The following is a 24,866-nucleotide window of genomic DNA, read 5'->3' as shown; positions in this document are numbered from 1 at the left end:
TGAGATTGTTTGAACCTGACCTATTTACCAAAAGCATACATCAAAGCGGACCATTTTGACACATTCATTTGGAACAATCCCCCCCCCCCCACCGTTGTTCCTTCACATCGCAGATCTCCCAACACGTAACAGGAGGAGCGCAGGCAGCGGTGCACGTCTTCGCTCGGTATCCACGTCACCGCAGAAGCAGAGACAGCTTCTGCAGGAATGACCTGACCCTGAGCAGCGCCGTCTCGCCCCCGTCTCTCATCTCTCCCCCGTCTCTCTCCTGTCTCCCTGCAGCCTCCTCTCCCACTGTGGCTCCCTGGAGGAGGTGTGCCTGGAGGGGGACAGGTTCGTAGCCCCCGCCCCCAGGAAGGTGGAGATGCGCCGCGACCCTGTGCTTGGTTTTGGCTTTGTGGCAGGAAGTGAAAAACCAGTGGTGGTCCGCTCGGTCACGCCAGGTAAAGAACGCCATGTGGTGGTCCGACTCCTGTGACGGCTTTGCCCCTTGGGGGCCATAATCCGCCCATGAACAGAACGATCCCCAGGAGGAAGATGGGTTGTCACGTTATCGATTGTAAAGAGCGAGCAGAGAGGAAGCAGCGTTTAAGAGCCGGGAGGGAAATGAACAAGAAAATCAAGAACAGGAGTCTGACCTTAAACACTGTGTACCTCTAATCACTGTGCTGTGTGTGTGTGTTTGTGTGTGGCCTTCTGTGTGATGTTTTTATTGTGTGGGTGCGTGTGTTTATGTGCGTGTGTGTGTGTGGTTTTCTGTGTGTGCATATGTGTGTGTGTGTGTGTGTCTGTATATGTGTGTGTGTGTGCGTCTGTATGTCTGTGTGTGTGTGTCAATGTGTGTGTCTTTCTGTATGTGTGTGTGTGTGTGTGTGTGTGTGTGTGTGTGTGTTTTCCCAGGTGGCCCCTCAGAAGGTAGGCTGGTTCCGGGGGATGAAATCGTCATGATCAACGAGGAGCCGGTGGGATCGGCCCCCAGGGAGAGGGTCATCGACCTCGTCAGGTGAGGCGCTGCCGGATAGATGGACCAGGATAGACCGGGGTGGACCGGGATAGAAAGGGATAGACCGGGATGGGCCGGGATAGACCGGGATGGACCGGGTTGGACCGGGATAGATGGGGATACACCAAGCTGTACAAGGATAGACTGGGATACACCAGGATAGACCGGGCTAGACCAGGATAGACCGGGATGGAAGAGGATAGACCAGTACAGACCGGGATGGACTACGATGGGGATAGACGGGGATAGACTGGGATAGACCAGGATAACGCTAAAGTTCGTGAGCATCTCTCCGGCCAACGTTGGGAACACGGTTTACCGTAGTTCATCAACCTCTCTCAAATGCTGTGTTTTGATTCGCTGCTTGTAATTCTCTGTAAGGAAGACAAAGGTGGGAGTTCCTACCTGCCCTTGTGCTAACCACTCTTTATTTTGCAAGGAGCCATTTAATAAATAGCATTTCACTACACATTAACATTAACAAATCATTTGCGTACGGTGGTCGGAGAACAGTGAAGTCTTGCAATAACTGACGTTATGCCTGCTTCCCTCATGTCAGAGGAACAAGCACGCCGCGATAGCACGCACTGCCATGCAGGTAGCAGTCTTGCTCCATGCGTCATGAATCAACTGTAGGCCAGTGTTAGTGTATTTCTACGCGTCTTGTTAGATCCATGTCACTGAGTCAACACAATGTCCGGCTGTGAGGACTGCAGCCTGGCAGACCCGGGCTGAAGGCTCTTAAAGGACCAGGCCGGTCTGGGTGAACACGGCATCGGGACCAGGTCTCCTGGCTGCACTCATACAACCCTTACCCATATTGTCCGTAAAAATCACTTAGTCCAAAGAACGTTTCCTTGGAGCATTCTTGTCACATTTAGTCAAATACCTACTGCTGCACTTTTATGTCGTCCACACACTGTACCGACGGACATGTATTGATTCTATAAGACAGAGTGCTGTAATGCTATTGTTTAGTGGCAGGCGCGCACGCTAAATGCCCTTCGACAGGAAGGGGAACGGATGTTATAGTGATTTAGTTTTAGCAAGGAGAGACGGTAAAGATGGGGTGTCCACACAGAGCACTATTGTACTGAGATCACAATCTTCTCCTGTCCTCCTGCTCTATAGCTGGGTGCTCTATAGCTGGGTTCTCTGTAGCTGGGTGCTCTATAGCTGGGTGCTCTATAACTGGGTGCTCTATAGCTGGGTGCTCTATGGCTGGGTGCTCTATGGCTGGGTGCTCTATGGCTGGGTGCTCTGTAGCTGGGTGCTCTATAGCTGGGTGCTCTATAGCTGGGTGCTCTATAGCTGGGTTCTCTATGGCTGGGTGCTCTATGGCTGGGTGCTCTGTAGCTGGGTGCTCTATCGCTGGGTGCTCTATAGCTGGGTGCTCTATGGCTGGGTGCTCTATGGCTGGGTGCTCTATGGCTGGGTGCTCTATAGCTATATAGAAGAATGATTTTGTATCTAATTGAAAGATTACCGCCTATGATGCTGACTCGGAAAATGGTGATAGTACAGCTGAATTACAACGGCAGATTAAATGTATGATAAATGAACATAAAACAACTCCTTATTTACGGTATTTTGTTTTTCTTGTGTGTGTGTGTGTGTGTGTGTGTGTGTTTGTGTGTGTGTCCTACAGGAGCTGCAAAGAGTCCATAGTCCTGACCGTCATCCAGCCATACCCAGTGAGTGTTTCTTCTCCATGTTAAAAACTAAACCAGTTTCTTCAAGTAACATAATGGGGAAACGCCATTGCTAGCTTGTGGCATGTGTGTGTTTACGTGCGTGCATGTGCATGTGTGCGTGGGTGCGTGTGAGTGTGTGTGCGCTTGTGTGTGTGTGCGCTTGTGCGTGGGGAGGATTGCACCGTGGACCCTGTGAACACAAGTCTCGGTGTTGCTGTGACGACGGAGCGTCGGCGCGGTCACAGCTTGCCTGGTTGTCACGGCGATGCACTCTCGCCGGTGTTATTCCCGCCGTAGCGCCGGATCCGACCTGCGAGACCCGGGATAAACCCGGCATGTCAACACAGAGGGTCGGGTCCCGCAGCAGACGGGATGAGCGAACTATTAGCGGGGATACTGGATGCACATATAGGTCACCGCGGATTAAAATGCCGTGTGAATCACCACAAAGACTTGCGGCGCATTTCCACTTCACTCTATTAATCTGTCGGCAGGGCGGGGCAGGGGGCGTGCGCCAATCCCAAAGTTAAGGCACCGCCTTTTTCAACGCTGCAAAACTAACGATAGATGTGTTATGTAGATAGGATCCGCTCTCATTTAATCCTATGGATTTTCAAAATTTTAAGTACAAACATTGAATTAAAGAAATTGGGATTCAGCCCAGCGGTTCTTATTAGCTCAGGGTTCTTTCTCATCTGAAACAGCTTCCGCCTGCAGAGAGGAGCAGTCACAGTCTTTTGAAGACACAGGGGAGCCAGCGTGGCGGGTCCTTTAATGCAGCCTGTAATTGCAGCCATTTGCCGCACATTGCTCTGCAGGCTCAGCGGACACCACTGTACGCCCCCCTATCCACACACAGAAGCACTGGAATTAAATCAACCCCTGGTCTGCAATGGAAGGGTTTGGATGTAAATGCTGGTATTATGAGAAGGTCTAACAGTTTTCCCTCAACCTCTCTCTCTCTACCTCTTTTTTCTCGCTCTCTCTCTCCCTCTCTCTCTCTCCCTCTCCCCATCCCTCCCTCTCTTTCCCTCCCTCTCTCTCTCTCCCTCTATCTCTCTCCCCCTCTCCCTCTCTCTCCCTCCCTCCTCTCTCCCTCTTTCTTCCCTCGAAAGTCGCCTAAATCAGCATTCATCAGCGCCGCCAAGAAAGCCAAGTTAAAGTCCAACCCTGTCAAGGTTCGCTTCGCCGAAGAGGTGGTCATCAACGGCCAGATCCCAGTAAGTTGGATTGATTTCCTCGCTCATATCCTCTGATGACCGTGTTCTCACGTTAAGGTGGAAGAGCACCCCGGTTCAGCTGTAACCAAACATTAGGAGATTGAAAAGGATGTATTTTGGGCAATGTCGAATGGGTCTGAGAAGATAAGCCCTCTCTCTCTTTGGGGGGAATGTGGCTCAGGAGGTAGAGCGGGTTGGCTAGTAACCGGAAGGTTGCTAGTTTAAACCCTGGCTCCTCCTAGCCGAGTGTCGAGGTGTCCCTGAGCAAGACACCTCACCCTCACAGTGGCCACTCAAATTGCTTTGAGTGGCCACTGGTTAAAAAAGCGCTGTAGAAATGCAGTCCATCCATCCATCCATCTCTGGCGCGTCCATCCTCCTGAACCGCCGTCCGGGTGGAGCGCCACACATCCGCCGTCGTCGCGGCGACAACCTCCGCTCTCGGCCCTGGTTACTCTTCGGCGTGACATCGAGGTGACTCCGATAAGTGACTCTGACGTCACGATAAGCAATGCACGTCAGTTCCGAGCTCGGGGGATCGTTCACAGACTGGTTGGCGGACTGGCAAATACCTAGGACTTTACAGCAGTTTTTATCCAAATGGTGGTATTATGCGAGTAGCAAAATGGCTCAGATGACTACTTTGAAGATCACAGAGACAAAACAAGGCATTTTGGGTTCAGTGGCACGCTAAGGCACAGCGCAGCACAGCGCTGGCTGACGATGTCCCCACGCAGACGCAGGCTTTGCGTGGGTTTGCCAACGAGCAGCAGGACTGCTGTCATGCACAGCCAAATACATGTAGGAAGAGAGAGTGAGTGTATGTGTGTGTGTGTGTGTGCGTGTGTGTGAATGTGTGCGAGTGTGTGTGTTTGTGTGCGTGTTCTTTCGGGTGAGCTTGTTTGTGGGTGTGTTTGCATGCGGGTGAGTGTGTTTGTGTGCGTGCATGCATGTGTTCTTGTGCATGTTGTTCGAAGTGTGTGGGTGTGTGTGTTTGTGTGTGTGCCAGAGTGTGTGTGTGCCAGAGTTAGTGGGTGTGCATGTCGTTGGGTCCACCCCCTTCAGAAGTGTGAGCACACAGAGAAAAGGGATAATGAAGATGAATTAATGAACGAGACCTTTAGCGATGTGCAAAAAGAGGTCAGCATTTACCAATTCCATTTTTATTAATGTGTTCATAACCCAGGGGCTGTGGTGCAGAATGAAGAGATCCTCAACCCATAGTCCCCCTTTCTCTGTATCCTCGATTGCTGCCTGTTCACCAGATCGCCCTATCAGCTGCTCACATGTAAATGAGAGTAATTGAGCGTGATTGACAGATGCAGAGAGACATGACTATTCAGAGTGGTTCCCAGCCCACTCTGCCTTACAGCTAGGGGGGGCAATTTGGAGAAAGTAAGCTAGATTTGGAAAGTATCCAATCAAAATAATCCCCCGCCTCCTTTCAGGCCTCCCACCAAAGCCACTCCCACAAAACACATGACGAGCTGGCTAGCTGTAGCGTTCGTATGCCTAGGGAGGCTATTTACCTACCGGGCTATCTAGATGGACAGGGAGGCCATCCAATGATCTCATTCGTGCTGAATGAAATGATTAGACAGGCTTAATACAGGCTGGCCACAGCCACGGATACCAGATGTTATTTTTTTTTTATGTCTGACCATTCAATTTATTGATAGCTGACGGGATGTTAAGAAATATGAAAGAAAGTGTGCTTCTAAAATAAATGACCTACCCCGCCTTTAACAGCTGTACACATAAACACAGATTTTTAAGAGAGCCCAGCATGGGCTTTTGGTCAAGAAATTAAAATAATACATTAATCCTAATCACAAAACATATGTGATCGGGATTGTTAATTGTTCCATATTTTGTAATTTACTTTGTGTCATTCACCAGGAGACGGTGAAAGACAACTCGCTTCTCTTCATGCCAAACGTGCTGAAAGTGTACCTGGAGAACGGACAAACCAAGTCCTTCAAGTTTGACCACAACACCTCCATCAAGGTAGGCTGCCTCCTGGCCCCCTTACGTAACCCAAGGTGAAGCTGAGTTTACTGTACAATTATTCATGACCATGCGGTGAGTCTGAATGACCCACAATCACCCCCATTTCAACCTTAATAAAGCTTATTTTTATTCAACCAAGACTCCAAATCCTTGGAACACACAGAGCTTGACAAGCGACAACACATCAAATATTCAAACACACATTGTGTACATTTAAGGCTGCTCGCTGCTCAACCAGTTCTGGCTCATAGACCATTTGACAGATTAGTTCACCTTTTTATCCCCGCTGCGGAGTGCTGACTGGCTAGAATGTGTGCGATGCACTCATGTGGCCCGCTGTGGTTAAATAATACGTGTGTGTGTGTGGAAGGATGTCATCTCGACCCTACAGGAGAAGCTGTCCATTAAGAGCATCGAACATTTCTCCCTGATGCTGGAGCACCGAGCGGAGGGCTCAGCCAGCAAGCTGATGCTCCTCCATGAGCAGGAGATGCTGGCTCAGGTGAGTTGCTGCTACTGCACAGGCTGGCCCAAAGAGAGAGGGGGAGGGAGAGGGAGAGAGGGAGGGGGAAGGGAGGGAGGGGGAGAGAGAGGGAGGGGGGAGAGAGTGAGAAGAGAGAGGGAGGGAGACTAAGAGGGAGGGTGGGGGGGAGGGAGAGGGAGGGGGATGAAGGGAGGGGGGAGAGGGAGGGGGAGAGAGAGGGAGGGGGAGGGGGGAGAGAGAGAGGGGGGAGAGAGAGTGAGAAGAGAGAGGGAGAGAGACTGAGAGGGAGGGTGGGGGGAGGGAGAGGGAGGGGGATGGAGGGAGGGTGAGTGAGAGGGAGAGAGACTGAGAGGGAGGGTGGGGGAGGGAGAGGGAGGGGAATGGAGATAGGGAGGGGGGAGTGAGGGGGAGAGAGAGGGAGGGGGGGAGAGAGTGAGAAGAGAGAGACTGAGAGGGAGGGTGGGGGGAGGGAGGGGGGGAGAGAGACGGAGGGGGGAGAGAGGGTGAGAAGAGAGAGGGAGAGAGACTAAGAGAGGGAGGGCTGGGGGGAGCGAGGGAGAGAGAGAGATGGTGAGGGAGAGAGGGAAGTTGGCACAGACACTAGAGATAAAGGAATATGGTCGCAGCTTTTAATTGTTTTTGGCCCCTGCTCATAGACAGAGGAGCAAGGGCGAATTTGATTGAACAAGAGAAGGATTGTCGGGGCAATGGGGGTAATGCTATTCAGAACCTTTTATCCACAAAATTAGCAGTTAGCCTCCTGCACATGAAAATATTAATCACTGTATGATACAGCGATGAATCTCTACCTTTAATTATTTTATAACCAGCCGCAGACAGACTTTTGGACGTGAAACCCTAAGCCATTTCCCCTGCACGCATCCTCTTGAAGAACAGGTCCTCATGTATAGTTTCCTCATGCCACGGCTGTGACCTTCCTAACGAGCGCTGTGTTGATCTAGGTGACCCAGAGGCCGGGCGCGCACAAGATGAAATGCTTCTTCCGAATCAGCTTCGTCCCGAAGGACCCCCTGGAGCTACTGAGGAGAGACGGCGTGGCTTTTGAGTACCTCTACGTCCAGGTTAACCCCCGCACCACGCACACCCAGGGGTCCCTCATGGAGGGGTTGGGTGGGCTGCTCTGACTAGAGGCCGTACCTTTGGCCCGGGCCATGGACACCCAAAAAGGGAATTTGCAGACCCGATTTGGAGATCAAATCCATTTTCCCTGCCATTCAGTCACTCACTCACACACTCTACATCTCTCACCCTCTCTCGCTCTCACACGGTCTCTCTCTCTTTGTCTCTCTCTCTCTCTCTTTCTCCCTCCCTCACTCTCTCTCTTTACCTCTCCCTGTCTCTCTCTCCCCCCTCTCCCTCACTCTGTCTCTATCCTCTCTCTCTCTTTCTCTGTTTCCCTCTCTCTCTCCCTCCCTCTCTCCCTCACTCTATCTCTCTCCCTCTGTGTCTATCTCTCTGTTTCCCTCCCTCCCTCTCTGGCTTTCTCTCTCTCACTCCCTCACCCTGTATCTCTCTCTCTCCTTCTCTCCCTCCCTCTCTGTCTCTGTCTTTCTCTCTCTGTCCTTGTCCACCAGAGCTGCAATGACGTGGTGTTGGAGAGATTTGGGTCAGAGTTGAAATACGACACGGCCCTTCGGCTGGCGGCACTGCAGATGTACATCCTCACAATCAGCACCAAGCAGTCGCAGAAGGTTTCCCTCAAGTACATCGAGTAAGGACGCTTCATCACCACGTCATCCTCCATGGCCCAAACTATTGAGTCCATATTATCCAGATCATATTTCTTATATTCTCTTGTTCTATATTTTTTTAACTATCATTTTTTGTTAAATAAATATAGAGGAACAGAAAATAAGGAATACGATCCGTCAAACATCCTACTGTTGCCGTAGTGTTGTTGCATTATGGGATGAATAATCGCTATGGAGTGGTTGAATAATTACAACAGTAGCCGGTTGATGAATCAGTGCAGCACCTCTAGGAGAATGGATTGATGGGTGGCCAGGACTGATTCAATTCAATGCAATTCAATTTTATTTTCTATAGCCCGTAATCAACATTACAGTCTCAAAGGGCTTAACAGGCCAAATATTTATGACTACCCATGACTTGGCTGATTGTTTGGTGCCGGAGTAAGGTGAGCTAATCAGTATGGATTCTGGCTGGACAGGAAAGAGTGGGGCCTGGCGTTGTTCCTGCCTCCTGCGGTGCTGTCCAGCATGAAGGAGAAGAACATTAAAAAGGCCCTGACTCACGTTCTCAAGACAAACCAGAACCTGGTGCCACCCGGTAAAAAGGTACGGTGGCCTCTACACCTCCCTCCGTCTCTCCCTCCCACTCTCTCTTCTGTTCCCTCTCCCCCCCTTACTTTTTTTACCGTTACACACAGAAGGCTCTTGATTACCATAGATTGGGGTGCTGGGTTATTGCTTTCTTAGTTTCCTGTCGTGACATGAACATCCCTCATTCTTGCAGCTGACAGCGTTGCAAGCCAAGGTCCACTATCTGAAGTACCTCAGTGACTTGAGACTTTACGGTGGACGGGTCTTCAAATCCATCTTAGTGGCAAGTGTCTGTTCCAAACCCTTGGTTTGAGGTCCACGTTTAGAGCCTGAATAAACAATAGCGAAACCAGACACTGAGCTGAATTGAGACTGACCCGTCCGTATTTACAGCAAGGGGAGAAGCACACGGAGGTGACCCTTCTGGTGGGACCGCGCTACGGCATCAGCCACGTCATCAACCCCAAGACCAACCTGGTGGCTCTGCTGGCTGACTTCAGCCACGTCAACCGCATCGAGATGTACGCTGAGGATGAGAAGATGGTGCGGGTTGAGCTCCATGTTCTGGACGTGAAGGTGAACGGATCCTTTAGTGTCCAGTCCGGCTAGACGCCGCCTCTGCTAGGGTTAGCGGATAGATTCCTTGCTTAGTGCTAGAACGTGTTTGCTCGTTTTAGTACGAGACGCTTTGGATTAAAGCAACCCCGAATGACGTAGCTAATTAGCCATCCGTGAAATGTGGAAACAGATGCTACCCCTGTTTTAATACACTCTGAGTTGATCTGCAACACTATATTGAGCACTTAGTGGAAAGCTGCCTTAGCAGTCATTATCACCTCATTCCGGCCCTGCATCCATTGTGTGCTCATTGTGTGCTGCTTATCTCTCTCCTCCACAGCCAATTACTCTGTTAATGGAGTCTGTTGATGCCATGAATCTGGCCTGTCTGACCGCCGGCTACTACCGCTTACTTGTGGACTCCCGGCGCTCCATCTTCAATGTGGCCCGGAGCGGCGCTGAGAACGCGGAAGCGAGTAAGTTTCAAACTCGACACGTGTGGCAACATCTACCTACATCAAAACATTAATAACATGAGAAATAAAAAGGCTGTTTCCAATCGTCCCGCTTCTCCTTTCCAGGTCACGAGGCGAGAGTGAAGCAGAACTACCGGGCGATCGAGTGGACCTACAGCACGCCCTACAAGGCAGCAGAGGACCGAGGCTGCGGTCAGCGGTGCGGCCAGGACTTCTCGGACCACCGCGAGTGTCACGACTACCAGGGCGAGCGGGGGCGCTGCGAGAGCGAGATCGAGCCGGTGTACATCTCGGAGATCCACCAGCCCCAGCACGCCGTGCACATGGCCCACAGGGTGGAGCGATGCCGTACCCCGCTACCCCAACCCTGCCACGGCGCCCCCAGGCCCAAACCCCAGGACTCAGCCCGGAACGCCAAGGTGTCCTTCATATTCGGGGACCCCCCCCTGGACAGCGTAAACCCCCAGAATCTGGGCTACCAAAGACTGATGGACGAGCAGGCGGAGGCCATGGATAACCACAGCCCCATGTACGGGCGTCTGGAGGAGGAGGAGGAGGAGTACAGGCTGATGGAGGACGCCGCGGAGGACGTGGGGGGCTACCGGTACGCCGGCAAAATCTTCGGCCCAAGCGAGTGCATCGAGGAGCCGCTGCTGAGGGACATCTGCTACGCCGAGACAACGGATGACGCAGAGGACGACGACGACGTCAGCTGCGAGGAGGACGCCTTCATGAGCGACGTGGAGAAGCCCACCTTCCTCTCGCTCTCGGGGTCCATCGACGACATCATCGACCTCACCTCCCTGCCCCCGCTGCCGGAAGGTGGCGACGAGGAGGACAGCGACGTGCTCCTGCACTCTCTCAACCTGGCCATCGCCGCGCCTCCTCCAGGGTTCAGGGACAGCTCGGACGAGGAGGAGCACCAGCAGGGGGCCCGGGCTGGACCCCACAGGGGGGCCCCCAACGACATCCCCGTGTCCCTCATAGACTCAGTGCCCACTCAGAGGACGACAGGCCCCGGAGAGCCGCTGGACGACGCGGTGGTGTCGACCCTGCGGGCGCTAGAGCAGCTCGCTGCGTCTGAGGACCAGAGTCCCGAGCAGTCCGAGAGCAGCACAGGTCCTACCTACACCATCGTCACGTTCATCCATTAAGACCGCACACTGATGGAGCCATTACTTTGATTTGTTGTTCTTGTTGCTGCTTTTTTCTTTTGGAATAAAGCCCCATTTTGTTCTCTGTTTCCATTTTGTCTTTTGTTTCATTCCCTTGAGCACATTTGTGTATTTTTCCTGTCATTTTCATTTTGGTTCATTGTGTTGTCGGATGTTTCTGTTTGTGGTTTGTTATTTTTTGCATTCAAGCAGTTTATTTTTCATCATTATGAACTGTAAGTATTGACCCCATGAATACATATGCATGCTGTTTGCCATACTCATAGCAACAAAAACAACTTATAGCAAACCCTTTTTCTTTTCATTATATACACTTTCCCTTCCACGATTTCAACAATATTTATAATTGATCACCCTGAGACAACGTCATTAACGAGATGTTTGTCTTCCTGTGGCACACAGGGGTGGACATTTCCCGAGCGTTCAGTCCCGAGTCCTCGTCGGATTCTGGGAACGAAACCAACTCCTCTGAGATGACGGAGAGCTCCGAGCTGGCCTCGGCTCAGAGGCACTCCGAGAGCCACCTGAGGATGGTTCACATTGCCGAGGGCTACCACGGCAGAAGTGAAGAGAAGGCAGAGTTCATCACTCCCGCCGAGAGGGGGGCAGAAGACGTGGACTACAACTCCCAGGTTCCCCGGGAGGAGGAACAGGAGGCCAAGTCTTCAGCCGTCTCCTCCTCGCAGATCCTACAATCCGACGGGGGGGAGATGGAACCAGAGACCATGGAGACCAAGTCGCTCACTGACTACTTCTCCAAGATGCACATGGGCTCCGTGATGAACCGGCAGTCAGGGACCCTGAGGGACCAGGACTGCAGGTCGGGGGGAGATCCTAGCCAGCCCTCTGACTCATCCAACGGGCCTTTCAAAGAGCTCCACAAAGAGGAGCTGCCTCATCTAGTGGGGAGGTACAACGGCTTCACTGCCAGAGACTCTCATTACATGAACCAGCTGGACCATGGGCGGACTCACCCCCGGGAGAAGCAGCAGCCATGGCAGCGTGCGCCCGGAACCAAAATGTCGGAGAATCACTCCCTCTCGGAATGCTCGGGTGACTCACAGTCTTCCCACGCGGGCGTCCTGACGGAGCGGGGAGAAGAACGATGCCAGCCGCTGATTGCCCGTCAGCGATCCCCATCCGAGGGCCCCCGCGGTGACGCCGGCGGAGCGCAGGGTGGCGAGCAGCACAGCATCAAGGCCGCGGCCGCCACTGAGCACGACGGCCAGCGTCTCTATGACTACCACCTGGGCAAGCGCATGTCGTCGCTGCAGAGCGAGGGAGGCGCCCACTCCCTGCAGAACTCGCAGTGCTCCTCTGTAGACGCGGGCTGTAGCACCGGCAGCAGCAGTAGCTGCTGCGCCACGCCCATGGATTCCCCACTGTGCGCAGAGAGCAACTACATGCTGACCTCAGAGGGCTCCGGGCGGGGGGCGACCTACGCGGCGGCCGAGGAGAAGATGTGTGGCGCCGCGGGGCAGGGGAGGAGCGAAACCCCACTGGATCCCACGCTGCTTAGGAAGAGCCACACAGCCGAGCCCGGCTACGGGACACTGAGGGAGGGCAGTGGCCATCGGGGGCCCAAGATTAAAGAAACCACAGGTAAAACTGAACTTAGGTTGTTTGCTTCTGTGTGTGCCCTCCTTCCTCGTCGTCATCACAAACAACTTGCACAGCACTGCGGAGATATTTCTTCTTTTAGTGTGTAATTACTACAACGCTGCATGGAGAGATGATGTATTAAGCCTACACTCATTTTTGAATTGAGGCTAGCTTGTGTGTAACTATGACCCTCACAGTGTGCAGTTAAAGAGATGCTTAACAAGTGTCTTTGTTTTCTACTACCCCTAGTGTAGCTTGCACACAACTGAATCAGGCATGGGAAGACGACCCCTCCTTAGCTCTCTGTCATGAGACGAATGCAGGCGCCACCACCACCTCCACCACCTCCACCGCCACCTCACCACCGCCATTAAAGAGGAGCACAGATACCAGTGGGCATTTACCGGGCCTGTACCCCTCCTCGAGAAAACCCCCACGTGAGTCGAGCACAGGCAGCCTCAGGAAACTGAGGAGGAGCTGGAGCAGCATGACACCTCCAGGGGTGAGGGGCTTCGACCTCCTGCTGGAGAAGACCAAGGCCACGTTCACGGGGAAGAGCGGCAGACAGGACGGCCTACCACAAGCGCCAACAAAACAACAGAGGAGATTCTACGCCAAAACATTACCCAAGAGCTGGTCCCAAAACGCCGTGGACTCGGTCAGCTCTTCAGGCAAGAAGCTCCTGCGGGGGTCCGCGGTACTGCTTCCTCCATCGGCCGCGCCGAGGCTGAAGGCATCACCCGCGTGGAGGTGTCATGCTCCGTTCAGCCACTGCTTTCTGAGGGACCACGTGAATAACGACGGCGATCCCGACGACAGGACTGTCCAATTCCCTTTTCCTCCATTAGCTGTGAGCAAGAAGCAACAGCAACCCACAAAGACCATCACTGGTGAAGAACAAACATCCTCCCTGAGGGCAGAACAACGAGGCGGTCCACCAAGCGCGGCCCCCCCCGGCAATAAGTACATGAGCCTCAAAGCCAGGCTGGCACGCGTGAGCTCCATGATGGGTAAAACCTACAGCCTGCCCTCAGGGTTTGAAGATGCCCGTAAGGACGCCTTAGAGATGATCGTTTTGGTGGGCTGGAGTCTCGGCCACGGGTCCGAGTGTGAATGCCGAGAGGGCGGTGAGGGGACCAGGCACCCAGGGGAGCATTGCGAGGCGCTGCAGGTGCAGGCCAAAGCCCTGAGCAGCGCCTGCAGCCAGATGGCCCGTGAGCACAGCAGCCCAGAGGAGCTGCTGCTCACTCTGACACAAAGCTTCCACACGCTCTGCTGTCTGGCGCAGGCTTGCATGTCGCTGGTGGAAGGCCTGAGCGCCGAGCGGCAGCGGCGTGAGGTGGTGACCCAGGTGGATGAGGTCGTCATGAACTACGTGTGTCTGCTGAAGGCTGCCGAGGCGGCGTCAGGAAGCAACTGCAATGACCAAAGTGTGAACGCACTGACTCGTCACTCTGCCGCCATGTCCGTCGTCATCCACAACCTAACGCACTCATTGAGAACACTGTTACACAAAGACACAGCCGCTCTGTCTCTGCTCTGCTCCGAGTTTTGAGTTAAAGCCAGACATGCCATGGTTTGAAGCCGCCAATTTGAACTGCGTCGATAGACTTTGCCTTGTGTATACAATACTTAATTGTGTAAGTAAAACAACTCTGTTGATCATATTTAAACATTTAAACAAGTATTCAAAGACCTCTATAAAGAATCTAAGTTAAACATGGCCTATAGTTCCCGGCACCAATGCTAGATGGGATTATTTTATCAATGACACTTTTTGGGCTTTCCTTGTGGACGTTGAAATATTTTACGGTGTTCTTTAAATCAAAAAGCATTCATCAATTATAAAATTATCCAGAGCTCTCGATACAAATCATGGCAAACAATGTGTTAAAAAATGTTATATTGTTGACTTTTCTGTAGAGTTCATGAATACTTTGCAACTTTGCAACTTTCAATTTTTTTTCAGCACCCTCATTAAACATTTAAACTATGAAAATACAAGATAGTCTTTCTTTGTTCGTCAATTAAGTTATTATGTTACCTTTGATGACATTGTTGTTATTGTGATACTTATTTTACGTGTAAAAGTTAAAATTGCCTCATATCATATTCTTTATAGTAGCGTAACAGAACTAAGGATAAAAGGTTTAAAATGGAGTGCTTAAAATCAACTTTCTTACGAGAAATCTAGGATTTGATGAGGATTCTATGATTCATTGGAATTAACAATGGAATGGAATGGAACATGACCGACCAATAAACCCTAAAAAGAGAAGCAAAAAAAAGCTGCCTTCCACAATTTGTGGATGGTTATATTATGATGAAGCTGCTGTAGGTTTATTTAGTGTGTTCTCCCACATGAGATTGCATTTATTATCCAGTGCTATTGAATTTACATTTAACGACTTTTTTCTTTTTACAAATAATATCTTGCGGGTCCAGTAGATGCACAATGGTGAGTTATTTAATCACTCATTTTAAAAATTACTACTTATTAGATCGCAAAAAAAAAAAATGCTACTCATATGCAATCACTAAAAATATATTTTCGTGATTCTTCATTTGTAATATTTTCTATGTTTTCATGTGTGTACTCTATTTCATGTCTTATTCAACATTTTATTTAAATTTATAAAAAAAAATAACATGTAACCCTGAATTAAAGTTACACTTCATAGCTTGGGGAACATTTGTCATTATTTTTTAATTGTATTTTTCATTATATTATAGTAATAATTGCATTGATATTGTGCTTTATATAAACAAGACAAAGGCATCATTAATTATCTTCAAATATTCGTATTGTCCAAATACACCATTTTATGTGTGTGTGTGTGTGTGTGTGTGTGTGTGTGTGTGCGTGCGTGCGTGCGTGCGTGCGTGCGTGCGTGCGTGTGTGTGTTTGTGTGTGTTCTTCCAACAACATTGCTGCAATTCCAGATAAGGTTTACGATTCGTTACCACTGAATCTCACAGACATATTCATAAATGACAACAAACTCTCAGATTTGAATTGGATTAAACTAGAAGATTTCCACAACGTACAGACCCTCGATCTAAGTTGCAATGCTATGACTTATGTACGAAGCGTTGTCAAATGTTTTTTTAGAGGGCGCCGTACAACTTAGAACCCTCTCGCTGAACCACAACAAGCTGACTGTTATCAACCAGACTACCTTCTTAACAAAACCTAAAAACTACCTTAAAAAGTTGTCTTTACATGGGAACTCATTTCAATGCTCATGTGATGCACTGGATTTTATTCTGTGGATTGAAGACAACGATGACACCATCCCAGGCCTGACCACGGATGTCTATTGCTTCGTATCCTACGGCCATTCTCAGATGATGATTAACTTTCAGGTTGACCAGTGTGTCAACAACACTCTGGCACTACTGATCTCAGTTCTCACAACTACCTTCATCTTTTTCACCACGTCGATGGCAACGGTGGCGCACATCTTCTACTGGGACGCCTCCTACGTCCTGCATTACGTGAAGGCCAAATGGAAGGGCTATCGTTCTTCGGCCTCGACAGACAATGTGTACGACGTCTTCGTGACCTATGACACCAAAGACCCCTGGGTCTCGGAGTGGGTGCTGGAGACGCTGAGGGTGAAGCTGGAGGTGGAGGGGGAGAAGGCGTTGCCCTTGTGTCTGGAGGAGCGGGACTGGCCCCTCGGCGTCCCGTTGATCGACAACCTCACCCAGAGCATTCGCTACAGCCGCAAGACCCTGTTTGTGCTGACCAAGGAGTACGCCTAGACGGGGTGTTCCGCTTGACCATGTACCTGGCCCACCAGCGGCTGCTGGATGAGAACCTGGACGTGATCGTGGTGCTGATGTTGGAGCCGGTGCTGCAGAACTCTCACTTCCTGCGTCCGAGGAGGAGGCTGTGTGGGGAGAGTGTTTTGGAGTGGCCCTGATCCCTTGAACTGATCTTCTTTATGGGTTGAATGCTATGATAATGTGTGTTAGTAATGAACAACTTTTAACAGCCTAGTTTTAGGTCATAGTGTTGTCAGGCTTTGTTTTGCATTACTGTTGTTTCAAAAGTTCCATAATATAGGGCCTCTAAATTTTTTAATTAAGGTTGGCCTGAGGCTGAACCGTTGTCATTTTGGAAAGGTTGGTCAACTCTCAATAACATTTATATAATTATATAATGACCTCTGTAAAGAATATAAGTAAAAAATGGCCAATAGTTCCCGACACCAATGCTAGAGTGGATTATTTTATCAATGACCTTTTGCGGCTTTCCATGTAGACTGTAAAATATTGTTGAGTCATCAAAACGCTTTCAATCAATTATGAAAAATATCGAGAGCTCTTGAGACAAATCAATGCAAACAGTGTGTTTAAAAAAATTGATATTGTTGACTTCTGTAGATCTGATGAAAACTTTGCATATTATCAATGAGTATTACTTTCCCTTTTTTGTCAGCACCCTCATTAAACATTTAAGCTAAGAAAATACAACAGAATCGTTCTTTCTTTGTCAATTCAGTTATTATGTAACCTTTGATGAAAAACCATTTGATTTATTGTTGTTATTGCTGTAATTATTTTAATTGCTGAAGTTAAAATTGCCTCATATCACGTTATGTTTCTTTTTTCTCTTTTTAATGTAACCACAAGAGGCTCTAATAGTGAAAACAAACCAATAAATTAAATTAACCAATAAATTATTAACGTAAAGGCTTCAAAATGTCTATACTTTTTTACCACCGAACATTGTTTACCAGTACAAACATTTCCCAAAGACCATACCGAATCACACACACTCTGCAAAGTCTACAGCTAAACTAAAACAGACAAACATAAGTAGGTACTAAATGGATACTTCCTAAAAAAACAAACACTCCTTTCGTTTTGCAATAATAAGGAAGTGCACTTTTGATCTGAAGTACCCCAAGACTCGGATAACAAAATATCCTCCACGTCCGAAGGCCCAGAACTGTGTAACTCTGTCTCTGGTCACCAGGCTCGGCGTTGGTTACCTATGACAGTTGCTCAACGGTTTGGGGATGAGGGCGTGAGAGAGATACATTACTTTAGGTATGATGAGTATGCACATAGTTGCAAATACAAAGATAAAGAGCTTGGGTTTTTTAACTCCTTTGTTAATGCACAGTGCAGAAATTTCGGCAAGACCTTGGATGTAAGCAGGAACACTATTTTTTTCTGAAATGTTGAAATCCCTTAATCTATCTGGAAACGCAATGAGACAAAGTTAAATGGCAGTGAATTCACTTATTTAAAAAATGTACAATATCTCGACTTCTCAACGAACCGTCTGGACCTTCTTCTTCCCACTGCGTTTCAAGAGCACCAAAATCTGGTCATTTTAGACATAAGCCTCAACAATCATTACTTTGAATCAGAGGGGTTGACCCACATTCTTAACTTAACTGAACATCTACCCAAGCTTAAGATACTTCTCATGAATCATAACAAGAGCTCAACATCTACTAACACAGAGATGAGCAGTTTTTCCCTGGAGAGACTGGAGTTCATAGACAATTGTTTAAATATGTTTGAAGAGATGGTGATACAAGGTACGTCAGATATTTCAAACACCTTGTGAATCTACGCAATCACGACATCTCTGAGAACAACCTTAACTTCATTCCCCGCGAGGTGTTCCATAACATGCCAGAAGGACTATCCGAACAATACATTAGAAAAAATATACTCACAATTTTTTCTGGGGGGAAATAGACCAGTTGACTTCGTTGAAGATTTTAGATCTAAGTGGGAACCGTCTCACAAGAGTTTTCATGGTGCTTTCAAACTGCAACAATCTCTCCAAAATCAGAATTGAACAGGAAACCTGTTGGAAAATCTTTCCCCAGATTTACTGAAGGATGCGTTCAGCTTAAAGTATCTGGATCTCAGCTTCAACAAATTAAAATACATGGAACACTCTAGTCTCCCTGATAACATTGTGAATAATATGGACATGCTCCCCCTACACAACAACATATTCACCTGCACCTGCAACACCACTTGGTTCATGGAGTGGCTCAACAGCACCACAGTCACCATCCCCCTGCTGGCCACAGACGTGACCTGCGACATCTCAGAAGCGTGCTCATTACAGAGAGAGACAAGCAGTACAGTGACATGTTCAGGGAGACGCTGTAACAGAATTACGGATAAAGCGTAAAATTAAATAAAAATAGAGTACATCAAATCAGCATTGTTATTAGAAATCTGCAAGGAATCTATGATCCATTAGAATTAAAACATGACCAATCGATGTACCCAAGAAAGGGAAGTAAAAGAAGCTTCCTTCTGCAATTTGTTGATGGTTCTATTTTAAAGGGAAGATGGTGCAGTATGATTTAGTGTGTTCACTTCACCGACAAGAGAATACAGCTATTATCCAGTGCTATTGAATTGACATTTAACAACTTTTTACTAATTATATCTTGCAGGTCCACCACATTCACAATGGTGAGTTTTTGAAACATTCATTAAAAAAAGACTTAAATGCTATCGCTAAAACTAGATTTTTTTTAATTAATTTTCTATATTTTCATATTTGTGAAAAATATATTCCATGTCTTATTAAACTATTATTTTTTATTTCCAAAATACAATAACATATAACCATGATTTCAAGTTACACTTCATAGCTTTGGGAATTTTTGTCATTCATTTTTATTTGTATTTTTGATCATATTATAGTAATATATTAATATTATGCTTTGTATAGACAATAAAAAGGGATCATTAATTCTCTTCCAATATTTGTATTGTCAAAATACACCATATTGCGTGCGTGTGTATAACCCGTATAATTTTTTGCTGTCAAACTGTCAAATGGATTTTTAGAGGGCGCTGTACGACTTACAACCCTAATGCTGAACAACAACGAGCTGACTGTTATCAACCAGACCAACTTCTTAACAAAACCAAAAAAAACCTTCAAACGTTGTCTTTACATAGGAACCCATTTCAATGCTCATGTGACACACTGGATTTTATTCTGTGGATTGAAGACAACGATGTCACCATCCCAAGCCTGACCACGAATGTCTATTGCTTCGTATCCTACAGCCATCCTCAGGTGATGATTTACTTTCAGGTTGACCAGTGCGTCAACAACACTCTGGCACTACTGATCTCAGTTCTCACGACTACCTTCATCTTTTTCACCACGATGTTGGCAACGGTGGCGCACATCTTCTACTGGGACGCTTCCTACGTCCTGCATTACGTGGAGGCCAAATGGAAGGGCTATCGTTCTTCGCCCTCGCCAGACAATGTGTACGACGTCTTCGTGACCTATGACACTAAAGACCCCTGGGTCTCGGAGTGGGTGCTGGAGACGCTGAGGGTGAAGCTGGAGGTGGAGGGGGAGAAGGCGTTGCCCTTGTGTCTGGAGGAGCGGGACTGGCCCCTCGGCGTCCCGTTGATCGACAACCTCACCCAGAGCATTCGCTACAGCCGCAAGACCCTGTTTGTGCTGACCAAGGCGTACGCCTAGACGGGGGTGTTCCGCTTGGCCATGTACCTGGCCCACCAGCGGCTGCTGGATGAGAACCTGGACGTGATCGTGGTGCTGATGTTGGAGCCGGTGCTGCAGAACTCTCACTTCCTGCGTCTGAGGAGGAGAATGTGCGGGGAGAGAGATGTGGAGTGGCCCAGGACTGCGGCCGCTGAGCCCTGGTTTTGGCAGAACCTCAGGAATGTAGTCAGGGTGGACAACCAGAGAATGTACACCAGCACTTACTCTCAGTACTTCACCTGCAGCCGGGAGAGAGACTGAAGCTGTAGCTTGGACGTTTTCCTCCTTTTCTGAATTAATTTTATGTTAGGTTACTTAAATTTACTTGTCGTTGTTGTAGGCTATTTTTGCAGTTATCTTTGTTCAGTGACGCTTTTGAACTGATCTTCTTCATGGGTTGAATGCTATGATAATGTGTGTTAATAATGAAACACTTTTCATAGCCTAGTTTTAGGTCATGACCAATCTATGTACCCAAAAAAGGGAAGTAAAAGAAGCATCCTTCCGCAATTTGTTCATGGTTCTATTTCGAAGAAGATGCTGCAGTCTGATTTAGTGTGTTCACTTCACCCACAAGAGAATACAGCTATTATCCAGTGCTATTGAATTGACATTTAACGGCTTTTTACAAATTATATCTTGTGGGTCCACCACATTCACAATGGTGAGTTTTTGAAACATTCATTAAAGAAGGACTTGTATGCAATTGCTAAAACTATATTTTTGGGATTAATTTTCTATATTTTCATATTTGTGAAAAGTATATTCCATGTCTTATGAAACTTTTCATTTTTATTTTCAAAATACAATAACATATAAACATGATTATTTTTGATCATATTATAGTAATGTATTAATATTATGCTTTGTATAGACAATAAAAAGGCATCATTAATTCTCTTCCAATATTTGTATTGTCAAAATACACCATATTGCGTGCGTGCGTGTATGTAACCTGTATAATATTTTGCTGAAAATTATGATACATTTCTTTAACTGAATAATTCTTCTGCTTTATGTTATCTGCAGAATACCCGCATCAACTGGTCTTACCTTGTCGGTCGACTGCTTCTGTTTTTACATCAAGGGAGTCATACTGCCATGTTCCAACACAGTACAAATTGGATGTCCCGGCAGTTTCCATGTGATGTCACTGGACTATTGTTTGATTGTGAAGCAAAAAAACTTCAAGAAGTACCTGACGGGATAACCAGCAATGCCACTGAAGTTAATTTATCAAAAAACAATCTTCAGAAAATACCAGGGAATGCGTTTTCTCATCTGGAAAATCTCACTGAACTTAAACTTGTCCAGGCAAAAATGAACGGGCTGAAGGACGTCGACATCAATAAGGATGCTTTCATGAATCTAACAAAATTGAAAGTACTGAATTTAGGCTACAATCGTCTGACTTATGTCCCTGGTATTCTTCCTCACAGTCTGACAATGATTTGGCTAAACAATAACAACATCCTGGTGCTCAATCATATGAGTTTTTCTGGCATAAGAAATTTGACGCATCTATTCTTGCAAAGAAACGGCTGTTCTAGCAATAATTGCTACAATCCAGTAAATATTTCAGATGACAGTTTTCCAGTTTTGACAAAGCTTCAGGTTCTGGACCTTTCCTCCAATATTTTAAGACGTGTTCCAAAGGGACTACCAACTACGCTTACCAACCTGGTACTTAGTAACAACCAAATACATTACATTTCTGAAGAGGACTTTAAAGAGCTCCATCACTTAAAAGCACTGATAATACATGGAAACTGCCCAAGATGTGGAAATGCTCCATTTCCCTGTGTACCTTGCCCCAATATTTCTCTTGGAATCCACCCTAAGGCGTTTACTAACCTTACCAAACTACGGATGTTGGATTTAGCCGGCAACTCCCTAACAGAACTTAATGACTTTTGGTTTGAAAATCTCCAAAATCTGAGAGAACTCTTGCTATCATTCAATCTTTTACAAAATGCCATACAGGGTGAACTTAAGTGTTTTAGTAGTCTTTCAAAATTAGAACATTTAGATCTGTCGTTCAATTATGGACATAACACATACCCACAGACCGTTCATCTGTCAAACGGTTTTTCAAAGCTTAGGTCGCTTCAAGTATTGGACTTGGTTGGTTTAGTTTTTAGAGAAATAGAATTTGATACTTTGAAACCTCTAGTTTTGCTTAAAAACCTTACTGACTTAAATCTAGGGACTAACTTTATTGTTCACTCTAATTCTACTATATTCAAAGAACTCCCTCAGTTGAAAGGCATATTCCTATCAGAGAACAGACTGTATCCCGTTTCAGTAAGTACGCCTAACCCACCTGGCCAGCGAGGAAATTTTAAAGCCAACCTGATTTTTTCACCACACCTGATGGCCGACTCGTTGAATTTTGGCAGCGCCTTGGCTAATCAAGAGTGCAGCAAGGCAGGTCGTGTGCTGAGTTTAAGCTCAAATAATCTTTTCTTCATAAGTCGGGAGCAATTTGAAGGCTATGATAATATCTCATGCCTTAACCTTTCAAGAAATGGGTTTTCATCTGCATTAAATGGGACAGAATTTGAGTCGGTGCAACATCTGACATATTTGGACCTGTCATTTAATAGGATTGACTTGGCCTATAGTGATGCATTTCAAGAATTAAAGGAGCTAAAGGTATTGGACATCAGTTTCAACGACCACTACTTTAAAGCCTATGGGATTACGCATAATTTAGATTTTGTTAAAAATCTGCCTGTTCTTGAGATATTAAATATGAGCAATAATTGTATTCATACTTTAACTACCAAATCGTTACAGAGTGAGTCATTAAATGAGCTTCGATTTGGACACAATGAACTTGGGACTCTTTGGAAAGATGCATCGTATTTCAATCTGTTTACTAATCTCACTAATTTGAAAATACTAGACATTTCATCCAACAACATTGCTGTAATTCCTGATAAGGTTTACGTTTTGATACCACGGCAGCTCACAACCCTGTTTATAAATGACAACAAACTCTCGGATTTTAATTGGAGTAAACTAGAACATTTCAACAACCTCCAGACCCTCGATCTAAGACACAATTATATTACTTATGTACAAAGCATTACCTCCCCTACTTTAAGAACTCTTAATCTGGCTCGAAATAAAATTGCACAACTGTCAAATGGATTTTTAGAGGGCGCTGTACGACTTACAACCCTTTTGCTGAACAACAACAAGCTGACTGTTATCAACCAGACTAACTTCTTAACAAAACCTAAAAACTACCTTCAAACGTTGTCTTTACATAGGAACCCATTTCAATGCTCATGTGACACACTGGATTTTATTCTGTGGATTGAAGACAACGATGTCACCATCCCAGGCCTGACCACGGATGTCTATTGCTTCGTATCCTACGGCCATTCTCAGATGATGATTAACTTTCAGGTTGACCAGTGTGTCAACAACACTCTGGCACTGCTGATCTCAGTTCTCACAACTACCTTCATCGTTTTCACCACGTCGATGGCAACGGTGGCGCACATCTTCTACTGGGACGCCTCCTACGTCCTGCATTACGTAAAGTCCAAATGGAAGGGCTATCGTTCTTCGCCATCGCCAGACAACGTGTACGACGTCTTTGTGACCTATGACACCAAAGACCCCTGGGTCTCGGAGTGGGTGCTGGAGACGCTGAGGGTGAAGCTGGAGGTGGAGGGGGAGAAGGCGTTGCCCTTGTGTCTGGAGGAGCGGGACTGGCCCCTCGGCGTCCCGTTGATCGACAACCTCACCCAGAGCATTCGCTACAGCCGCAAGACCCTGTTTGTGCTGACCAAGGCGTACGCCAAGACGGGGGTGTTCCGCTTGGCCATGTACCTGGCCCACCAGCGGCTGCTGGATGAGAACCTGGACGTGATCGTGGTGCTGATGTTGGAGCCGGTGCTGCAGAACTCTCACTTCCTGCGTCTGAGGAGGAGAATGTGCGGGGAGAGTGTTGTGGAGTGGCCCAGGACTGCGGCCGCTGAGCCCTGGTTTTGGCAGAACCTCAGGAATGTAGTCAGGGTGGACAACCAGAGAATGTACACCAGCACTTACTCTCAGTACTTCACCTGCAGCCGGGAGAGAGACTGAAGCTGTAGCTTGGACGTTCCTCTTTTTCTGAATTTTCTTCACATTAAGTTACTTAAATTTACTTGTCGTTGTTGTAGGCTATTTTTGCAGTTATCTTTGTTGAGAGATGCTTTTGAACTGATCTTCTTTATAGGTTGAATGCTATGATAACGTGTGATAATAATGAACCCCTTTAAACAGCCTACTTTTTGGTCATAGTGTTATCAGGCTTTGTGTTGTATTGCTGTTGTTTTGTGGTTTCAAAAGTTCCATAATATAGGGCCTCTATATTGTGTAAATAAGGTTGGCCTGAGGCTGAACCGTTGTCCTTTCAGAAAGGGTGGTCAACTCTCAATACCATTTAAATAATTATAAAAGACCTCTGTAAAGATTATAAGTTAAAAATGGCCTATATCTCCCAACACCAATGCTAGATTATTTTATCAAAGACCTTTTGGGGCTTTCCATGTAGACTGTGAAATATTATATGTGTTCTTTAAATCAAAACACATTCAATCAATTATAAAAGAATATCGAGAGCTCTTGAGACAAATCATGATCATCAATCAATGTTTACAAATTTGAAATTGTTGACTTTTCTGTAGTTTTGATGAAAACTTTGCATATTATCATTGAGTACTTTCCCTTTTTTGTCAGCCACCTCATTAAACATTTAAACTAAGAAAATACAACAGTATCCTTCCTTTCTTAGTCAATTAAGTTATCATGTAACCTTTGATGA

The 24,866-nt window shown here is 47.1% G+C and overlaps 3 protein-coding genes and 1 pseudogene across 4 annotated transcripts; all 4 read left to right on the top strand.

The window, feature by feature from the left end:
- The first annotated feature begins 289 nt into the window (after positions 1-289).
- On the top strand, positions 290-15,086 carry LOC307073395 (FERM and PDZ domain-containing protein 4-like). The gene is made up of 15 exons (XM_079733196.1): positions 290-443; positions 901-1,003; positions 2,652-2,697; positions 3,813-3,917; positions 5,817-5,924; positions 6,298-6,429; positions 7,374-7,493; positions 8,007-8,143; positions 8,603-8,729; positions 8,908-8,997; positions 9,108-9,290; positions 9,613-9,748; positions 9,854-10,867; positions 11,326-12,525; positions 12,780-15,086. Exons 1-15 carry the CDS (start codon positions 365-367, stop codon positions 14,078-14,080), a joined length of 4,881 nt encoding a protein of 1,626 aa, XP_079589322.1. The 5' UTR covers positions 290-364; the 3' UTR covers positions 14,081-15,086.
- Positions 15,087-16,313: 1,227 nt separating this feature from the next.
- LOC307073903 (toll-like receptor 7) lies at positions 16,314-18,249 on the top strand (annotated as a pseudogene). Its single transcript has 2 exons — positions 16,314-16,382; positions 17,513-18,249. The product of its transcript is annotated as a toll-like receptor 7 (transcript).
- Positions 18,250-18,893: 644 nt separating this feature from the next.
- Positions 18,894-20,390, top strand: LOC307073393 (toll-like receptor 8). Its single transcript, XM_079733194.1, has 2 exons — positions 18,894-18,987; positions 19,483-20,390. Exon 2 carries the CDS (start codon positions 19,607-19,609, stop codon positions 20,021-20,023), a length of 417 nt encoding a protein of 138 aa, XP_079589320.1. The 5' UTR covers positions 18,894-18,987; positions 19,483-19,606; the 3' UTR covers positions 20,024-20,390.
- Positions 20,391-20,398: 8 nt separating this feature from the next.
- Positions 20,399-24,656, top strand: LOC307073392 (toll-like receptor 8). The gene is made up of 2 exons (XM_079733193.1): positions 20,399-20,708; positions 21,074-24,656. Exons 1-2 carry the CDS (start codon positions 20,706-20,708, stop codon positions 24,143-24,145), a joined length of 3,075 nt encoding a protein of 1,024 aa, XP_079589319.1. The 5' UTR covers positions 20,399-20,705; the 3' UTR covers positions 24,146-24,656.
- Positions 24,657-24,866: the final 210 nt, after the last annotated feature.

The sequence above is a fragment of the Pollachius pollachius genome, assembly GCF_949987615.1.
Source record: "Pollachius pollachius genome assembly, chromosome: 3".
In the NCBI taxonomy this organism is placed as follows: Eukaryota; Metazoa; Chordata; class Actinopteri; order Gadiformes; family Gadidae; genus Pollachius; species Pollachius pollachius.
This window is presented reverse-complemented; position numbering and strand designations above follow the sequence as displayed.

Bases quoted from the DNA above. Each gene is read 5' to 3' on its own strand.
- LOC307073395 (XM_079733196.1), top strand. From the start codon at position 365: ATGCGCCGCGACCCTGTGCTTGGTTTTGGCTTTGTGGCAGGAAGTGAA. The intron at 444-900 runs GTAAAGAACGCC...GTGTTTTCCCAG, and splicing joins GGTCCGCTCGGTCACGCCAG to GTGGCCCCTCAGAAGGTAGG. The intron at 5,925-6,297 runs GTAGGCTGCCTC...TGTGTGTGGAAG, and splicing joins ACCACAACACCTCCATCAAG to GATGTCATCTCGACCCTACA.
- LOC307073393 (XM_079733194.1), top strand. From the start codon at position 19,607: ATGATTTACTTTCAGGTTGACCAGTGCGTCAACAACACTCTGGCACTA.